This window comes from Bubalus bubalis, chromosome 2 (genome assembly GCF_019923935.1).
Source record: "Bubalus bubalis isolate 160015118507 breed Murrah chromosome 2, NDDB_SH_1, whole genome shotgun sequence".
In the NCBI taxonomy this organism is placed as follows: Eukaryota; Metazoa; Chordata; class Mammalia; order Artiodactyla; family Bovidae; genus Bubalus; species Bubalus bubalis.
Genome location: NC_059158.1, coordinates 6345593 through 6361796, shown reverse-complemented (window position 1 = coordinate 6361796; position 16204 = coordinate 6345593). Strand labels below are relative to the sequence as shown.

General features: G+C 38.4%; 1 protein-coding gene across 2 annotated transcripts in view; it reads left to right on the top strand.

Moving 5' to 3' along the window:
- LOC102395523 overlaps nucleotides 1-16204 on the top strand; it is a 377402-nt gene that overhangs the window by 210569 nt on the left and 150629 nt on the right. For both annotated transcript variants that reach the window (XM_044926869.2, XM_044926862.2), the window contains exons 11-12: nucleotides 376-639; nucleotides 3939-4116. In XM_044926869.2, coding sequence (XP_044782804.2) covers nucleotides 376-639; nucleotides 3939-4116 — 442 coding nt within the window. The remainder of the gene's footprint in view (nucleotides 1-375; nucleotides 640-3938; nucleotides 4117-16204) is intronic.

The window sequence follows — 16204 nt, the reverse complement described above, 5'->3', positions numbered from 1 at the left end:
TAGAGTCTGTCTTGTTTTTTGGGTCTTATTTTCATGATGGTATATTTGCTCAATTACCGTGGCCTATAACCATTATTTATGTAAGTGCATCCAATGCTGTGTTTTTAAGGACAAATAATAACAGTACAAGTCAACTCTTTCATGCTCATACTCAGTCAATGAGTTGTGTCCAACTCTTTGTGACCCCAAGGACTGTGGCCTGCTACATTACTCTGTCCATGGGATTCCCCAGGCAAGAATACTGGAGTGGGTTGCCATTTTCTTTTCCAGAGACAAAGCAGTTCTTAACTCTAAATGATCTGTAGGCATCACTGACTGTGATGTGTTTCTAAATACCAGTATTCCAATCTTCCCTTGTCCTCATATCTGTCCTAGGTACTCCCGCCTAAGAAGGATGTGAAACTTGGCATGGCTTTCTTGTTTGAACTCTTTCTCCTTCGTGGGAAATATACTTATCTCCACCAGGTTGTGGGCTGGGCAACCTTCCCTTTGTACGATAGCAGCATGGATGTGGTGGAAGGAAAATTCAAGTGTCCGCTTCTCCGAGGACATTATGATCAGAAAGTCGACAGCTTCAAGAAAACTGAAGATCTGATTTGCTTGGACCTGGACCACTGGCTGTGCAATCTCTATTTTCAGGTTTGCAATGGGATTTTGTTAGTGGGAAAAAGAATGTAAAGATTTTCCAAAGCTGCTTTTCTCTAGCCTTTAGCTATTGAAAATTCCAATAAGTATCAATATCAAAAACCTGTAATAGGGGTTATCTCAATATCGATTTCTCATTGTTGTGCTCAGTTGCTCAGTCGCGTCCAACTCTTTTGTGACCCCATGGACTGTAGCCCACCAGGCTGCTCTGTCCACAGGATTTCCCAGGCAAGAATATTGGAGTGAGTTGCCATTTCCTACTCCAGGGGACCTTCCCTATCCAGGGATTGAACTCACGTTTCTTGCATCTTCTGCACTGGCAGGCGGATACTTTACCGCTACCAGTTTCTCATAATGCAGATTAAATTGATGTCTACAAATACGGGGCAAAATTCTAGAGTGAGTAGAAATCTTAAGGATAATTTAATCCAAACTTCTGTCTTATGAATCAGGACAGTTATCTAAGTCCCTGATTTCTCAGTTTGCAGTCTGTTGTTGCCGGAGCAGACTGGTCTCAGCAATGTTGGGCAGGGGTTGTATTTCTTTTTCGAGAGTTCTTGTTGAACTACTGTTGTGTGTTGGGCATCGCTTGTTCCAAAGATATAAAACAGATAAGACGTGGTCTCTGCCTTCGGGATGCTTGACATTTATTTGATGAGACTGACAATAGATAGCCCACATTTCCACAGGATGAAAGTGGCCATTAGAAATCTCTCTTTACCATACACATGGCTTCAATGTATGCTGCCTTGTTTATGTCAAAAATTAAAAAAAAAAAGAAAAGCAACTAGGGTACACACCACTAATTTGTGTAGGTTTGGCATTCTATTTTTTAACCCAGTCTTTTAGCAGAAAAGCTGTTGCATAAATTCATTTTAGGCCAACACCATGGAGGATCCAAAAAAGAAAATTGTAGCATACTTGAAATGTAAGGCGTTCCAACACATTTTGGTCTATTTATTTTTGCCCTATATGTCCACATTTGTTCTTCCTCTTTATGTTGTTTTTCCAGAGTGCTTATATCATGAAATGCTATGAGTTTTATTCCTTACCATTGATTTTTTTTCAGTCTACCTACCTATTTACCTACCTGAGGTAAATAGTAAATATGGACATGTTCAAGAAACATATGTAGTTTTGACCTAAAAATCATCAGCTACGTATCCTTCTTATGTGATGATTTTCTTGTTTTCTATTTAAGTTTAATTAACTGACATTTTTTTCCCTTTTAGCTAATTCAGTTACAATGTTTTGTCAAAATATATTTTTGTTGCTCTCTGGTTATACTGTTAAGAAAACCACTCTTAGATGAATACGTGCCCTTTTAATTATCCTGGGAATAGTGGCATCTTAAAAATAAATCTGTTTTCCAGGTGGCTCAGCAGTAAGGAATCTGCCTGTGAATGCAGGAGATGCAAGAGATGTAGGTTCAATTCCTGAGTTGGGAAGATCCCTTGAAGAAGGAAATAGTCCACTCTAGTATTGGATTCTAGTCCCGTTCCCAGTTTATCTTGATTTGTTTTGAAGTGAAGCTCAGGATCAGAAATTTTTAAAAGTTTCTAAGGATTAGGAACATGGATATAAATAAGTGTGAAAAGGAAGATCATAAATGAATCCAAAGGAGTTATTGAAAAATCACACAAAATTTTTTTGAAGAAAACCCTCAATAAAACTATTTATCAAATTGGTGACCTGAATACTATCATAGAGATGAAAATGAAAATGAAAATGAAAATATAGCTGTAAAAGAAAATAAATTTTGGTATACATCTATTAGATAATGTAAAAGGCATTTATAATTTGTCATTAAAATTATCATTGTTACCTAACATTCAGTGTTCTATAAATTATGGCATGGACTTTGTTTCATGAAAGATAATTTAGTTAGCACAGATATTGATAATAAAGAGATACACATTTTATATTTGAGATAAAATCAAAAAGTGATGTTTAAATTTTACAAGATCAGAAAAAATGATTTTGGTAAACAGCATTAGAATAACTTGATTTCAGTAAAACCTACTTTATTTGAACACACTGATAACTTTTTTTCTCCTATTAAAAAAAAACTAGTGAAAAAAGTAACATTATTATTTATCTTTAGAGCTCTCTGGCCATTATTCATTATAAATGGACGTAATTGTCCACTAGCTTCCTTATTTGATAAACAATAACAGAAATTTTCTTCCTGTGTGTATTTCATGGGGGGTTGGTGGGTGGAAGTGAGTCTTACTAATGAGAATAGTAGTTATTCAAGTAGCATGCTTTTCTGACCGTAAGGCAGAGTAAGTATGAATGTAGATGATCCTCTTTCATGAGGATGAAGACAAAAAATTTCTTATCTCGAAACCCTCTTTTCCTCTATGTGACATTCTAAAATATATGACTTTTTCTAATATGAATTTTCTCAAATGCAAACATTTCTGAACAAGGAAATTTTGAGTAGCTTTTTAGAGTTACTCAGGAAAAGGATAACCTGGGTTTGGGAAGAGAAAAGAGAGAGATATTGGAGCAGAAAAATGGTTTTGCAATGCAGACTTAGAAGAGATGAAAGGAAACAAGCAAAGTCAGATAGATCCTAATCATTTCCCTCTGTTGTCTCTTCACTAAGAGAACTGCCGCATTCAGAGGGGTTGCAGGCCAGGCTGTGGGGCTCAGCCATGACCTCATGCATTACTCACATGGCTAATAACCCTGAGCTGTAAGGAGCAGACTGGGAGCTGTTCTGATTTAGCTCCCAGAGCATGTGTGAAAGAATGTAAAAGGGACAATTATGCAAGCAAGACAGCCTTTCACTTTTTCCTAGAAAAGCTTTTCTATCAATTCCTCTCTTTTCTGAAAACTTCATTTCCTGTGTCAGTGATTATTTCCACCAGCATTTTATTATTAAAATTTTAAACACAGAGAAGAGTTGAAAAAATTGCATACGGATTCTACAATATGCTCATATAATTTTAAGCTTAAAATATTGTTTCTTGAAGTTAGTAAATACTTGCTATTAAATGAGTATTTGCTAATTTTATTCCAGCATGATGATTAGACTATTATTTGAAATAAGAAATTGAAAAATAAGAACAAAGAAACTAATAAACATATAGAGCAGGGACATTTTATGTAAACCTGTTATTACAAAAACTGCATTTTTATATGCAACAAAACCAAAAAAAATGTAAGTTTTAGAAAAATTGGATTCATCATTGACCTTTTGGATTTTGCGTATTATGTTGTTCCAGAGAGATACTTGTGTGTGTTGTATTTTCAATAGTTTGGATAACAGATCCATCTCTTAATAGGTAATTAGACTTCCTCTACATTTGAATGATCAAAAAAACCACAAAAGGCATATTCAGCTTCCCCCTGAGTTTCCAGATTGTTTAATGGCTGAAGCAGAATCAAGTGTGGATAATACAGAGAAAAAGAGTTGTTCCTCAAGGAGTGATGGAGTGAAATCCTTCTCACACTCATCTCAAGGTTAGTTCACATTTTACTGGCATCCTATTACTAATATTTCAAGTTCTGTTATATTTTATAAAACTGAGACAGAAGTGCTATCAGTGTATTTCCTTCTATACCATGTCATTTAAAGAGAATGTAATCATTGACAAGATTTCATATTGCACAATTATAAATTATGTAATAAAATAGGAAGCATTGAAACACAAGTCTTTCTCCATGATTTGTAGCTCTAAAATATGTTTTTGTTTTTTGAGGAACAATTGTAACTTTTATTTATTTTTTCTTTTTTTTAAAAATAAAAATTTATTTATTTTAATTAAAGGCTAATTACAATATTGTATCGGCTTTGCCATATATTGACATGAATCCACCACGGGTGTACATGTGTTCCCCATCCTGAACCCCCTCCCACCTCCCTCTCTATATCATCCCTCTGGGTCATCCCAGTGCACCAGCCCCAAGCATCCTGTATCATGCATCAAACCTGGACTGGCGATTCATTTCACATATGATAATATACATGTTTCAATGCCATTCTCCCAAATCATCCCACCCTCGCCCTCTCCCACAGAGTCCAAAAGACTGTTCTATACATCTGTGTCTTTTTTGCTGTCTCACATATAGGGTTATCATTACCATCTGTCTAAATTCCATATATATGTGTTATTATACTGTATTGGTGTTTTTCTTTCTGGCTTACTTCACTCTGTATAATAGGCTCCAGTTTCATCCACCTCATTAGAACTGATTCAAATGTATTCTTTTTAATGGCTGAGTAATACTCCATTGTGTATATGTACCACAGCTTTCTTATCCATTCATCTGCCGATGGACATCTAGGTTGCTTCCATGTCCTGGCTATTATAAACAGTGCTGTGATGAACATTGGGGTACACGTGTCTCTTTCCCTTCTGGTTTCCTCAGTGTGTATGCCCAGCAGTGGGATTGCTGGGTCATAAGGCAGTTCTATTTCCAATTTTTTAAGGAGTCTCCACACTGTTCTCCATAGTGGCTGTACTAGTTTGCATTCCCCGCAACAGTGTAAGAGGGTTCCCTTTTCTCCACACCCTCTCCAGCATTTATTGCTTGTAGACTTTTGGATCACAGCCATTCTGACTGGCGTGAAATGGTACCTCATTGTGGTTTTAATTTGCATTTCTCTGATAGTGATGTTGAGCATTTTTTCATGTGTTTGTTAGCCATCTGTATGTCTTCTTTGGAGAAATGTCTGTTTAGTTCTTTGGCCCATTTTTTGATTGGGTTGTTTATTTTTCTGGAATTGAGCTGCAGGAGTTGCTTGTATATTTTTGAGATTAATTCTTTGTCAGTTGCTTCATTTGCTATTATTTTCTCCCAGTCTGAAGGCTATCTTTTCACCTTGCTTATAGTTTCCTTTGTTGTGGAGAAGCTTTTAATTTTAATTAGGTCCCATTTGTTTATTTTTGATTTTACTTCCAGTATTCTGGGAGGTGGGTCATAGAGGATCCTGCTGTGATGTATGTCAGAGAGTGTTTTGCCTATGTTCTCCTCTAGGAGTTTTATAGTTTCTTGTCTTATGTTGAGATCTTTAATCCATTTTGAGTTTATTTTTGTGTATGGTGTTAGAAAGTGTTCTGGTTTCATTCTTTTACAAGTGGTTGACCAGTTTTCCCAGCACCACTTGTTAAAGAGATTGTCTTTAATCCATTGTATATTCTTGCCTCCTTTGTCAGAGATAAGGTGTCCATAAGTGTGTGGATTTATCTCTGGGCTTTCTATTTTGTTCCATTGATCTATATTTCTGTCTTTGTGCCAGTACCATACTGTCTTGATGACTGTGGCTTTGTAGTAGAGCCTGAAGTCAGGTAGGTTGATTCCTCCAGTTCCATTCTTCTTTCTCAAGATTGCTTTGGCTATTCGAGGTTTTTTGTATTTCCATACAAATTGTGAAATTATTTGTTCTAGCTCTGTGAAAAATACCGTTGGTAGCTTGATAGGGATTGCATTGAATCTATAGATTGCTTTGGGTAGTATACTCATTTTCACTATATTGATTCTTCCAATCCATGAACATGGCATATTTCTCCATCTATTAGTGTCCTCTTTGATTTCTTTCACCAGTATTTTATAGTTTTCTATATATAGGTCTTTAGTTTCTTTAGGTAGATATATTCCTAAGTATTTTATTCTTTTCGTTGCAATGGTGAATGGAATTGTTTCCTTAATTTCTCTTTCTATTCTCATTATTAGTGTACAGGAATGCAAGGGATTTCTGTGTGTTGATTTTATATCCTGCAACTTTACTATATTCATTGATTAGCTCTAGTAATTTTCTGGTGGAGTCTTTAGGGTTTTCTATATAGAGGATCCTGTCATCTGCAAACAGTGAGAGTTTTACTTCTTTTCCAATTTGGATTCCTTTTATTTCTTGTTCTGTTCTGATTGCTGTGGCCAAAACTTCCAAAATTATGTTGAATAGTAATGGTGAGAGTGGGCACCCTTGTCTTGTTCCTGACTTTAGAGGAAATGCTTTCAATTTTTCACCATTGAGGATAATGTTTGCTGTGGGTTTGTCATATATAGTTTTTATTATGTTGAGGTATGTTCCTTCTATTCCTGCTTTCTGGAGGGTTTTTATCATAAACGGATGTTGAATTTTGTCAAAGGCTTTCTCTGCATCTATTGAGATAATGATATGGCTTTTATTTTTCAATTTGTTAATGTGGTGTATTACATTGATTTGTGGATATTGAGGGATCCTTGCATCCCTGGGATAAAGCCCACTTGGTCATGATGATCTTTTTAATATGTTGTTGGATTTTGATTGCTAGAATTTTGTTAAGGCTTTTTGCATCTATGTTCATTAGTGATGTTGGCCTGTAGTTTTCTTTTTTTGTGATATCTTTGTCCGGTTTTGGTATTAGGGTGATGGTGGCCTCATAGAATGAGTTTGGAAGTGTACCTTCCTCTGCAATTTTCTGGAAGAGTTTGAGTAGGATAGGTGTTAGCTCTTCTCTAAATTTTTGGTAGAATTCAGCTGTGAAGCCGTCTGGACCTGGGCTTTTGTTTGCTGGAAGATTTCTTATTACAGTTTCAATTTCCATGTTTGTGATGGGTCTGTTAAGATGTTCTATTTCTTCCTGGTTCAGGTTTAGAAAGTTGTACTTTTCTAAGAATTTGTCCATTTCTTCCACATTGTCCATTTTACTGGCATATAATTGCTGATAGTAGTCTCTTATGATCCTTTGTATTTCTGTGTTGTCTGTTGTGATCTCTCCATTTTCATTTCTAATTTGATTGATTTGATTTTTCTCCCTTTGTTTCTTGATGAGTCTGGCTAATGGTTTGTCAATTTTATTTATCCTCTCAAAGAACCAGCCTAATAAATGCAAAAGAAACAAAAGAGACCATAGCAAAAATCAACAAAGCCAATTGTAACTTTTTAGATTCTTAGTCTTAAATTTCAATCTTTCTTGCATGCTCAATGGAAAAGAATTGCTTTCAGAAAAAAATTTCTCAAATAATTTAATTTACTCTATAAAACTTTGCTTTCAAAGACTGGTTTAATCAAGCACTACATGAGCAAATAATACTTTTGAAATATTCAATGTACACAAGTTTCAGTTTACAGAAAGAAGCTAGCCATGCGTTCTCGCACAGTAGGTCTCTTCATGAGACTTCCTTGATTTGAAAGCTTAACACATTTATCTTCGGTTTTTATCAGTTGTGTGAAATCACCAATTATGACTGAATCCGCCCATTTCTCTCATACATTTTTTGTGCACGTTAACTACTCATCAAACATTTCTCTGTATTTGTATCTTATTGTTGGCTTTGCTTTAGTTTCATTTATTAAACAGAGAATCTAGTTTTTCTTTTTTTAACTCTCAATAGAAAATTAATTTACTGACACATTTGATCAGTATTCATGTTTTATAATATTTTTAACATCAGCATGTCTTTAGTCTGGTTCCATTTTTATTCTGGTTAAAATAAATCTTTAGTAATTAATTTAAAGTTTGAATCTGTGAATGGTAAACTCTCTTAGTCTTTGTATGTCTGCAAAAATCTATTTTTTCTCACTTTTGGTAGATCATTTTTACATGTATAAAATTCTAGGATACTAATAATATTCCCTCACTGTTTTCTCCACCATATTCTCATATCTGTTGTGGCTGATGAAAAATAGGTACTAAGTGGATAGCCACTGATGGATTCTAGGAAGGTGATTGATGTATTTCACTTCTGTTTTAGGCAGATCCTTCTGGTAAGTTTCAGGAGGATTCATTGGAGAAAGGCATGGCTAGAAACAGATCAGTTAGGAAAAGTTTGGAGCAGTCCAGGTAACAGATGAGGATCTGAATTAGGGCAGAGATAGTAAAGTTGGAGAAGAGAGTATATATTTGTCAAAGTATTAAAGAAGTGTAATAGAATGATCATAGGACTAAGAATAAGAATATCCTTGTTAGTTGGATATGGATGGTGAAGAAGAATTAAGGATGATTCTTTATTTTCTACCATGTACAGATACGGATATCAACCAGCAAATAACAAGAAATAAAGGGGGAAGGACAGGATTAGAAGAAAAGCTGTGAACTTGATTTTGGACCTACTGAGTTTGAGCTTTCTACATTATATCCAATATAAATGTTTGGGGGATCTTTGGAAAAAATGCATGTGAAACTTGAGAGAGAGATGGAAGTTTGGGAAGGGGGAATATGTCCATTGGAGAGACATAAACACCTGGACTCTAGCTGAATCTGTTAAGTGGTAGGTTTCAAACTGGGAGAGTGTGTAGAATGATGGAAGTGTTAGGATGAGGGCAGAACTCAGGAAAACAGCCGTGTTTCAGAAGGATGCTAGAACCCTACGATACTCAAACCCAAAGTGAACTATTTAACATCCTAGATGACATCCATCTTCCTTGTCTCATTCTATCTAACAACTGGGCCACACAGAGCTTCATATTCAGCTGCCAGTGGTAAAAGTTTCCTTAGTTGTGCCCAGAGTTTTCCAAATCCCTTGGAGACTTTTTGCCTTGTTGGGCCAAGTAAAACTCCACTGACTGCAACTCATTTTCTAGAACCCCACTTCCTTCCTTAACAGACGTCACAGCACAAGTCCTGGGATGTTATATTTGCACCTGTCCTGTTTCTCTACAAGTGAACCATTATCACCACCCAATGATTACTGAAACGCTTCCACCTTCAGAGAATCCAGTAGCATTTTATAGAGTCATGTGTACCTGGACATGCTATGTTGAAAGTTTACACATAGAATTCTCATATATTGAATTCTGTCAGCTGGCTTTAAATGGATATTTGTGAAATCAAATTAGAAATAAGATATATATTGAAGGCAGGCAATAAATGCCAACAGTATAAAGTGCCTTGATTAACGTGTATTATTTGTCACACCTGAGAACTTAGATTGACTATACTTGCAGCCAGAGAGTTAGGAGGAGAGCAATGTCACAGTCTGGGTTTTGAGAATAATATGTAAAGTGTGCTGTCCTCAACATGCACACCTTTGAAATGACTGTAAGCATTCTAGGTTGGAATTTACTAGCTTTAAGGCTTTGATTTTTTATTTTTAATTCATTTACTTTTAATTGAAGGGTTATTGCTTTACAATATTGCTTTGGTGTCTGCCATACATCAACATAAATTAGCCATAGGCATACATATGTTGGGCTTCCCTGGAGGCTCAGATGGTAAGGAATTGAACCCAATGTAGGAGGCCTCAGGTCAATCCCTGGGTCGGGAAGATCCTCTGGAAGAGGGCATGGCAATCCATGGCAACGAATAGAACCCAATGCAGGAGACCTGAGTTCGATCCCTGGGTTGGGAAGATCCCCTGGTGGAGGGCATGGCAGCCCACTCTAGTCATCTTGCCTGGAGAATGCCATGGACAGAGGAATCTGGCAGGCTACAGTCCATGGGGATGAAAAGAATCAGACACAGCTGATCAATTAAAGCACAGCTCAGCACACCTCCTACCCTGTTGAAACTGCCCCCCATCTGCCACCCTTTCTCACCCCTCTAGGTTGTTACAGAGGCTTGGTTTGAGTTCCCTGATTCATAACAGCAAATTTCCATTGGCCATTTTCCATTCCATATTTTACATATGGTAGTGTATATGCTTTCATGCTACTCTCTCCATTAGTCTCACTCTCTCCTTCCTTATTCCTGTGATTTTCTTATTTTTAAAATTATTCAGTTCAGTTCAGTCACTCAGTCATGTCCAACTCGTTGCGGCCTCATGGACTGCAGCACACCAGGCCTCCCTGTCCATCACCAACTCCCGGAGTTTACTCTGACTTGCCCATTGAGTCCGTGATGCCATCCAACCATCTTATCCTCTGTCGTCCCTTTCCCTGCCTGCCCTCAATCTTTCCCAGCATCAGGGTCTTTTTCAGCGAGTCAGTTCTTTGGATCAGACGGTCAAATTATTGGAGTTTCAGCTTCAGCATCAGTCCTTCCAATGAACATTCAGGACTGATTTCCTTTAGGATGGACTGGTTTGATCTCCTTGCAGTCCAAGGGACTCTCAAGAGTCTTCTCCAACACCACAGTTCAAAAGCATCAGCTTTTCGGTGCTCAGCTTTCTTTATGGTCCAACTCTCACATCCATACATGACCACTGGAAAATCCATAGCTTTGACTAGATGGACCTTTGTTGGCAAAGTAATATCTGCTATTTAATATGCTGTCTAGGTTGGTCATAGCTTTTCTTCCAAGGAGCAACCATCTTTTAACTTCATGGCTGCAGTCACCAACTGCAGTGATTTTTGGAGCCCTCCCAAAATAAAGTCTGTCACTGTTTCTAGTGTTTCCCATCTATTTGCCATGAAGTGATGGGACCAGATGCCATGATCTTAGTTTTCTGAATGTTGAGTTTTAAGCCAACTTTTTCACTCTCCTCTTTCACTTTCATCAAGAGACTCTTTAGTTCTTCTCTACTTTCTGCCATAAGAGTGGTGTCATCTGCATATCTGAGGTTATTGATATTTCTCCTGGCAATTCTGATTCCATCTTGCGCTTCATCTAGCCTGGCATTTTGCATGATGTATTCTGCATATTAGCTAAATAAGCAAGGTGACAAAATACAGCCTTGATGTACTCCTTTCCCAATTTGGAACCAGTGTGTTGTTCCATGTCCAGTTCTAACTGTTGCTTCCTGACCTGCATACAGATTTCTCAAGAGGCAGGTCAGGTGGTCTGGTATTCCCATCTCTTTAAGAATTTTCCACGGTTTGTTGTGGTCCACACAGTCAATGGCTTTGGCATAGTCAATAAAGCAGTTCAGTTCAGTTCAGTCACTCAGTCGTGTCTGACTCCTTGCGACCCCATGAATTGCAGCACGCCAGGCCTCCCTGTCCATCACCAACTCCCGGACTTCACCCAGACTCATGTCCATTGAGTCAGTGATGCCATCCAGCCATCTCATCCTCTGTCGTCCCCTTCTCCTCCTGCCCCCAATCCCTCCCAGCATCAGAGTCTTTTCCAATGAGTCAACTCTTCTCATGAGGTGGCCAAAGTACTGGAGTTTCAGCTTTAGCATCATTCCTTCCAAAGAAATTCCAGGGCTGATCTCCTTCAGAATGGACTGGTTGGATCTCCTTGCAGTCCAAGGGACTCTCAAGAGTCTTCTCCAAAACCACAGCTCAAGTAAAGCAGAGGTAGATGTTATTCTTGAGCTCTCTTGCTTTTTTGATGATGCAACAGATGTTGGCAATTTGATCTCTGGTTCCTCTGCCTTTTCCAATCCACCTTGAACATCTGGAAGTTCATGGTTCATGTTCTGTTGAAGCCTGGCTTGGAGAATTTTGAGAATTACTTTGCTAGAGTGTGAGATGAGTACAATTGTGCAGTAGTTTGAGCATTCTTTGGCATTGCCTTTCTTTGGAATAGGAATGAAAACTGATCTTTTCCACTCTTGTAGCCACTGCTGAGTTTTCCAAATTTGCTGGCATATTGAGTGTGGCACTTTCATAGCATCATCTTTTAGGATGATGATAGTGGAGCTATCAAAGCTAGTGGAGGTGATGGAATTCCAGTTGAGCTATTTCAAATACTAAAAGATAATGCTGTGAAAATGCTGCACTCAGTATGCCAGCAAATTTTAAATTATTTTATGGGATCAATTAAGTGATCAGTACATTTATACACTCATAGAGTATGTTTTTAAATGATCTTTAATAATTTAATATATTTAGAAGATTATTATTGTTCTCAGTTTAATAGGTTAACTTTTAGCAGGCTATATTAAAGGAAATTTTTATTACCTCTTATTTTATGTCTTGAAATTTTGCTAAATTTAAAACAATATAAATTCAATTATTTTATAAAATATTGATATGCACCTAAAAAATCAACAGCTTTTATTTTATAAAAATAAAATTTAAAACTTTATTCCAACCATGTAATGTTGCTATTATAATTTCCACCATTATTTTATTCCTTTTTTTTTTTAAACTTTAATTTTGTATTGGGGTATAGCTGACCAACCTAGATAGCATATTCAAAAGCAGAGACATTACTTTGCCAACAAAAGTTCATCTAGTCAAGACCATGGTTTTTCCTGTGGTCATGTATGGATGTGAGAGTTGGACTGTGAAGAAGGCTGAGCACTGAAGAATTGATGCTTTTGGACTGTGGTGTTGGAGAAGACTCTTGAGAGTCCCTTGGACTGTAAGGAGATCCATCCAGTCCATTCTGAAGGAGATCAGCTCTGGGATTTCTTTGGAGGGAATGATGCTGAAGCTGAAACTCCAGTACTTTGGCCACCTCATGAGAAGAGTTGACTCATTGGAAAAGACTCTGATGCTGGGAGGGATTGGGGGCAAGAGGAGAAGGGGATGACAGAGGATGAGATGGCTGGATGGCATCACTGACTCGATGGACTTGAGTCTGAGTGAACTCCGGGAGTTGGTGATGGACAGGGAGGCCTGGCGTGCTGCGATTCATGGGGTCACAAAGAGTCGGACATGACTGAGCGACTGAACTGAACTGAACTGATAGCTGATAAAGGAAATCAGTCCTGAATATTCATTGGAAGGACTGATGCTGAAGCTGAAACTCCAATACTTTGGCCACCAGATTGGAAGAACTGACTCACTGGAAAAGACTCTGATGCTGGGAAAGACTGAAGGCAGGAGGAGAAGGGGATGACAGAGGATGAGATAGATGGTTGGATGGCATCACTGACTCAATTGACATGAGTTTGAGCTAAGCTCTGGGAGTTGGTGATGGACAGGGAAGCCTGGTGCAACTGCAGTCCATGGGGTTGCAAAGAGTCAGATACGACTGAGTGACTGAACTGAACTGTTAGTCAATTAACAATGCTCTGATAGTTTCAGGTGGACAGCAAATGGACTATGGTTGATTTTTTTATCTTAGTGCAGATATCATAGGTGGATAACAATGGGTATGCTGTGTTCAATATGCTTAGCATGAAGAGGGCAATGTGGAGAGGTTGGGAACCTAAATCACTGGCATTCTAAGAAAGACAGAGAGTGCCAGAAAAGGACAGAGGCGAAAACAGACATACAAAGGGCAGATTTAGCCTCATTCCAAAACGCTTTGCGTGGTTGCTCTGTTGAGGACATTCGGGATGCTTGGACATAAGTCTTACTCAGTCCTGTCTGCCAGAGAAAGGCTTTTACCCACCTCTTGTCTTTACGTCCAACCAGATGAGTCAGGCCCTCCAACAGGAGGGTTTGGGATGCCCTCATTCTCTGAAAATAAATTAATTGAAGGATAGCCTATAATGTGTGTGACCTGGGGATCCGAGACGTAGGAGAAGAACAAGTCCAGATCATTTCTGGTGGTGGACGATCATCTTCCTAACATAGAATGGATAAATCAAGACATATAAAAGACATGATTATGATTCTATTAGATAAAAAATAGAAAAATGCAGTTATTTTTTGTTTAAACACCAAATTCAAAGATCCAGTCAACTCTGAAGTCACCTTGTGGGACGCTGAAAGATGTGCATATGTCACGTGTGTTTCTTTTTTCCTTTCCTTTCTTCTCTTCTCTGCTTCCTCCCTCCCTTCCTTCTCCCCTTCCTTCCCTTTTCTCCCCTAATGTTTCATGATTCAGTATGGAACTGAAAATCTTATTTTAGAATTTTTAACTTTTGTGGAAGTAGGTTTTGTGGCAACAGTTATAATATTTCAATGATACTGACCTTTTAACCTGTTTTTGGGATCTGGCGTGAAAGACTAGAGGCAATACTCTTAAACCATTTTTTCACCAGATCATTTGTGCTTTCTAGTACTTACTCAGGGTACTGTGGCTATATTTTCCACACCTACTTCCCTGTGTTCTGAACTTGGCTTTTAGAAGGCTGCCCCACTTCCCTTAAAAGGGAGACAGGTGACACTCCAAGAACTATGAATACTGATATCCAATACGAGAACACTACATACCATGAGAGGAACACTTTCATACTTTAGGAAAGTGCTTTGGAAAAGGCAGACCATCATTTGCTCCACTCTAAGTTGAAGACTAATAATATAAGTTTCACATTCCATGACTACAGAGGGAACTTCTGCCTTTATTCTGAATAGAATAATACAAAAACAAAACAAAAATTTCTTCAAATGCCTGTGTCTGCTACAAGTGCATATATTTACTTATTTTTCTTGGAGGCTTCCTAGATGTAGTATTAGCAGCTAATATCCCCCATGGGTTTGTTTTCTAATCTATCAGGGCTGTGATACAGTATGCTGTTTCTGCCACTGATATGTTGCTTGGAGATTTAATAACGGGTAAACAAACACAACATGTGGTAATTCATTTCAAATTAAAAGTTTATTAAACTCCGGCTTGATGGCTTTCTGGCTATTTGCAATGAAAGGAGTGAACCTTAGGGAGGGGTGGGCACGTGGTATGTTCATGGCTGCAGAGTTTCTATCTGAAAAATATGTTTATGATCTTCTACAAGCTGTCCCACATTGATAGGCTCCATATGTAACCTGCTGGATCCGCTGCAGTCCCCAGATTCTGAAAAAGTGACTTTAATGTTCACTTACCAGTTCACATGTGCATGCACATACATGTATGCACCCACGTACACATAGACACACACACACAGGAAGGCGATTCTGACTTTAATCCCACAGTTGATGTTTTAAGTGGGGATCCGTCTTGCAAATCGGTGGATGCCTGAGGCCAGAAAATATTTATGAAAAATAAAAGGCCAGTCCCCCACCTCCAAAAGACCCATGATACAACTTTTGGGTTTAGGCTGCTTTAGTTTTCAGGGGGCAGACTAGGGAAACGTTTGTTCTGCTTGACAATTTTGTTTTGTACGTGACTACATCGCATGAACGATGGTCTCTGGCAAGGTCTATATGTGTTTTGTGATGCAGAATTCAGTTCAGGAGAGTTTTATTGTGTAACCACCAGCAGCAAAACAGGCTGCTAAATGCTGTGCGATTATAAACCCAAATAAGAGGCAAACCCTCAACCTGCAGGGGTTCATCGGAGCCCCCCACCACCTCACCACTAAGATGTCTGTCCCCACATTGGCTTGATGGGGGGAGGGCCGGCCAACACCCTGTTTACCTGCAGGACCCGGGGGAGACTTCACTCTTGGAGAAGTGAAATAGACACATTTGGCTAAGAAACAAAGATTGGGCTGTTAGGAGAGGGGGCGATGGTGGGAAATGGATGCTATCTGTCAATCAGATTTGTTCCCCATCTTGGTCTTCTCACGGTGGGATTCTCAGGGAGAGGGGAACTGCATGGAAATACCAACCTGCTAAAGGAAACTTTTCGTTGAATTTCTGTGAGACCAGGAAGTATGCTGTATATTATGGTACATACTATTCCATGAAAAAATGAGGCATATTATGTACATGTACTCTGTTCTTTTTAAGATCTTTTTCTCTTTTTGATGAGGACAATTTTTAAAGGGTTTATCGAATTTGCTACAATACTGCTTCTGTTTTATGGTTTGGTCTTCTGGCCATGAGGTATGTGGGATCCTAGCTCATCGACCAGGGTTCGAACCCTCACCGCCTGTGCTGGAGGCGAAGTCTTGGCCACTGGACCGCCAGGACTGGAGGTCCCTGTACTGTGTTCTTAGACTACAGTTCTGTCGTTCAAGG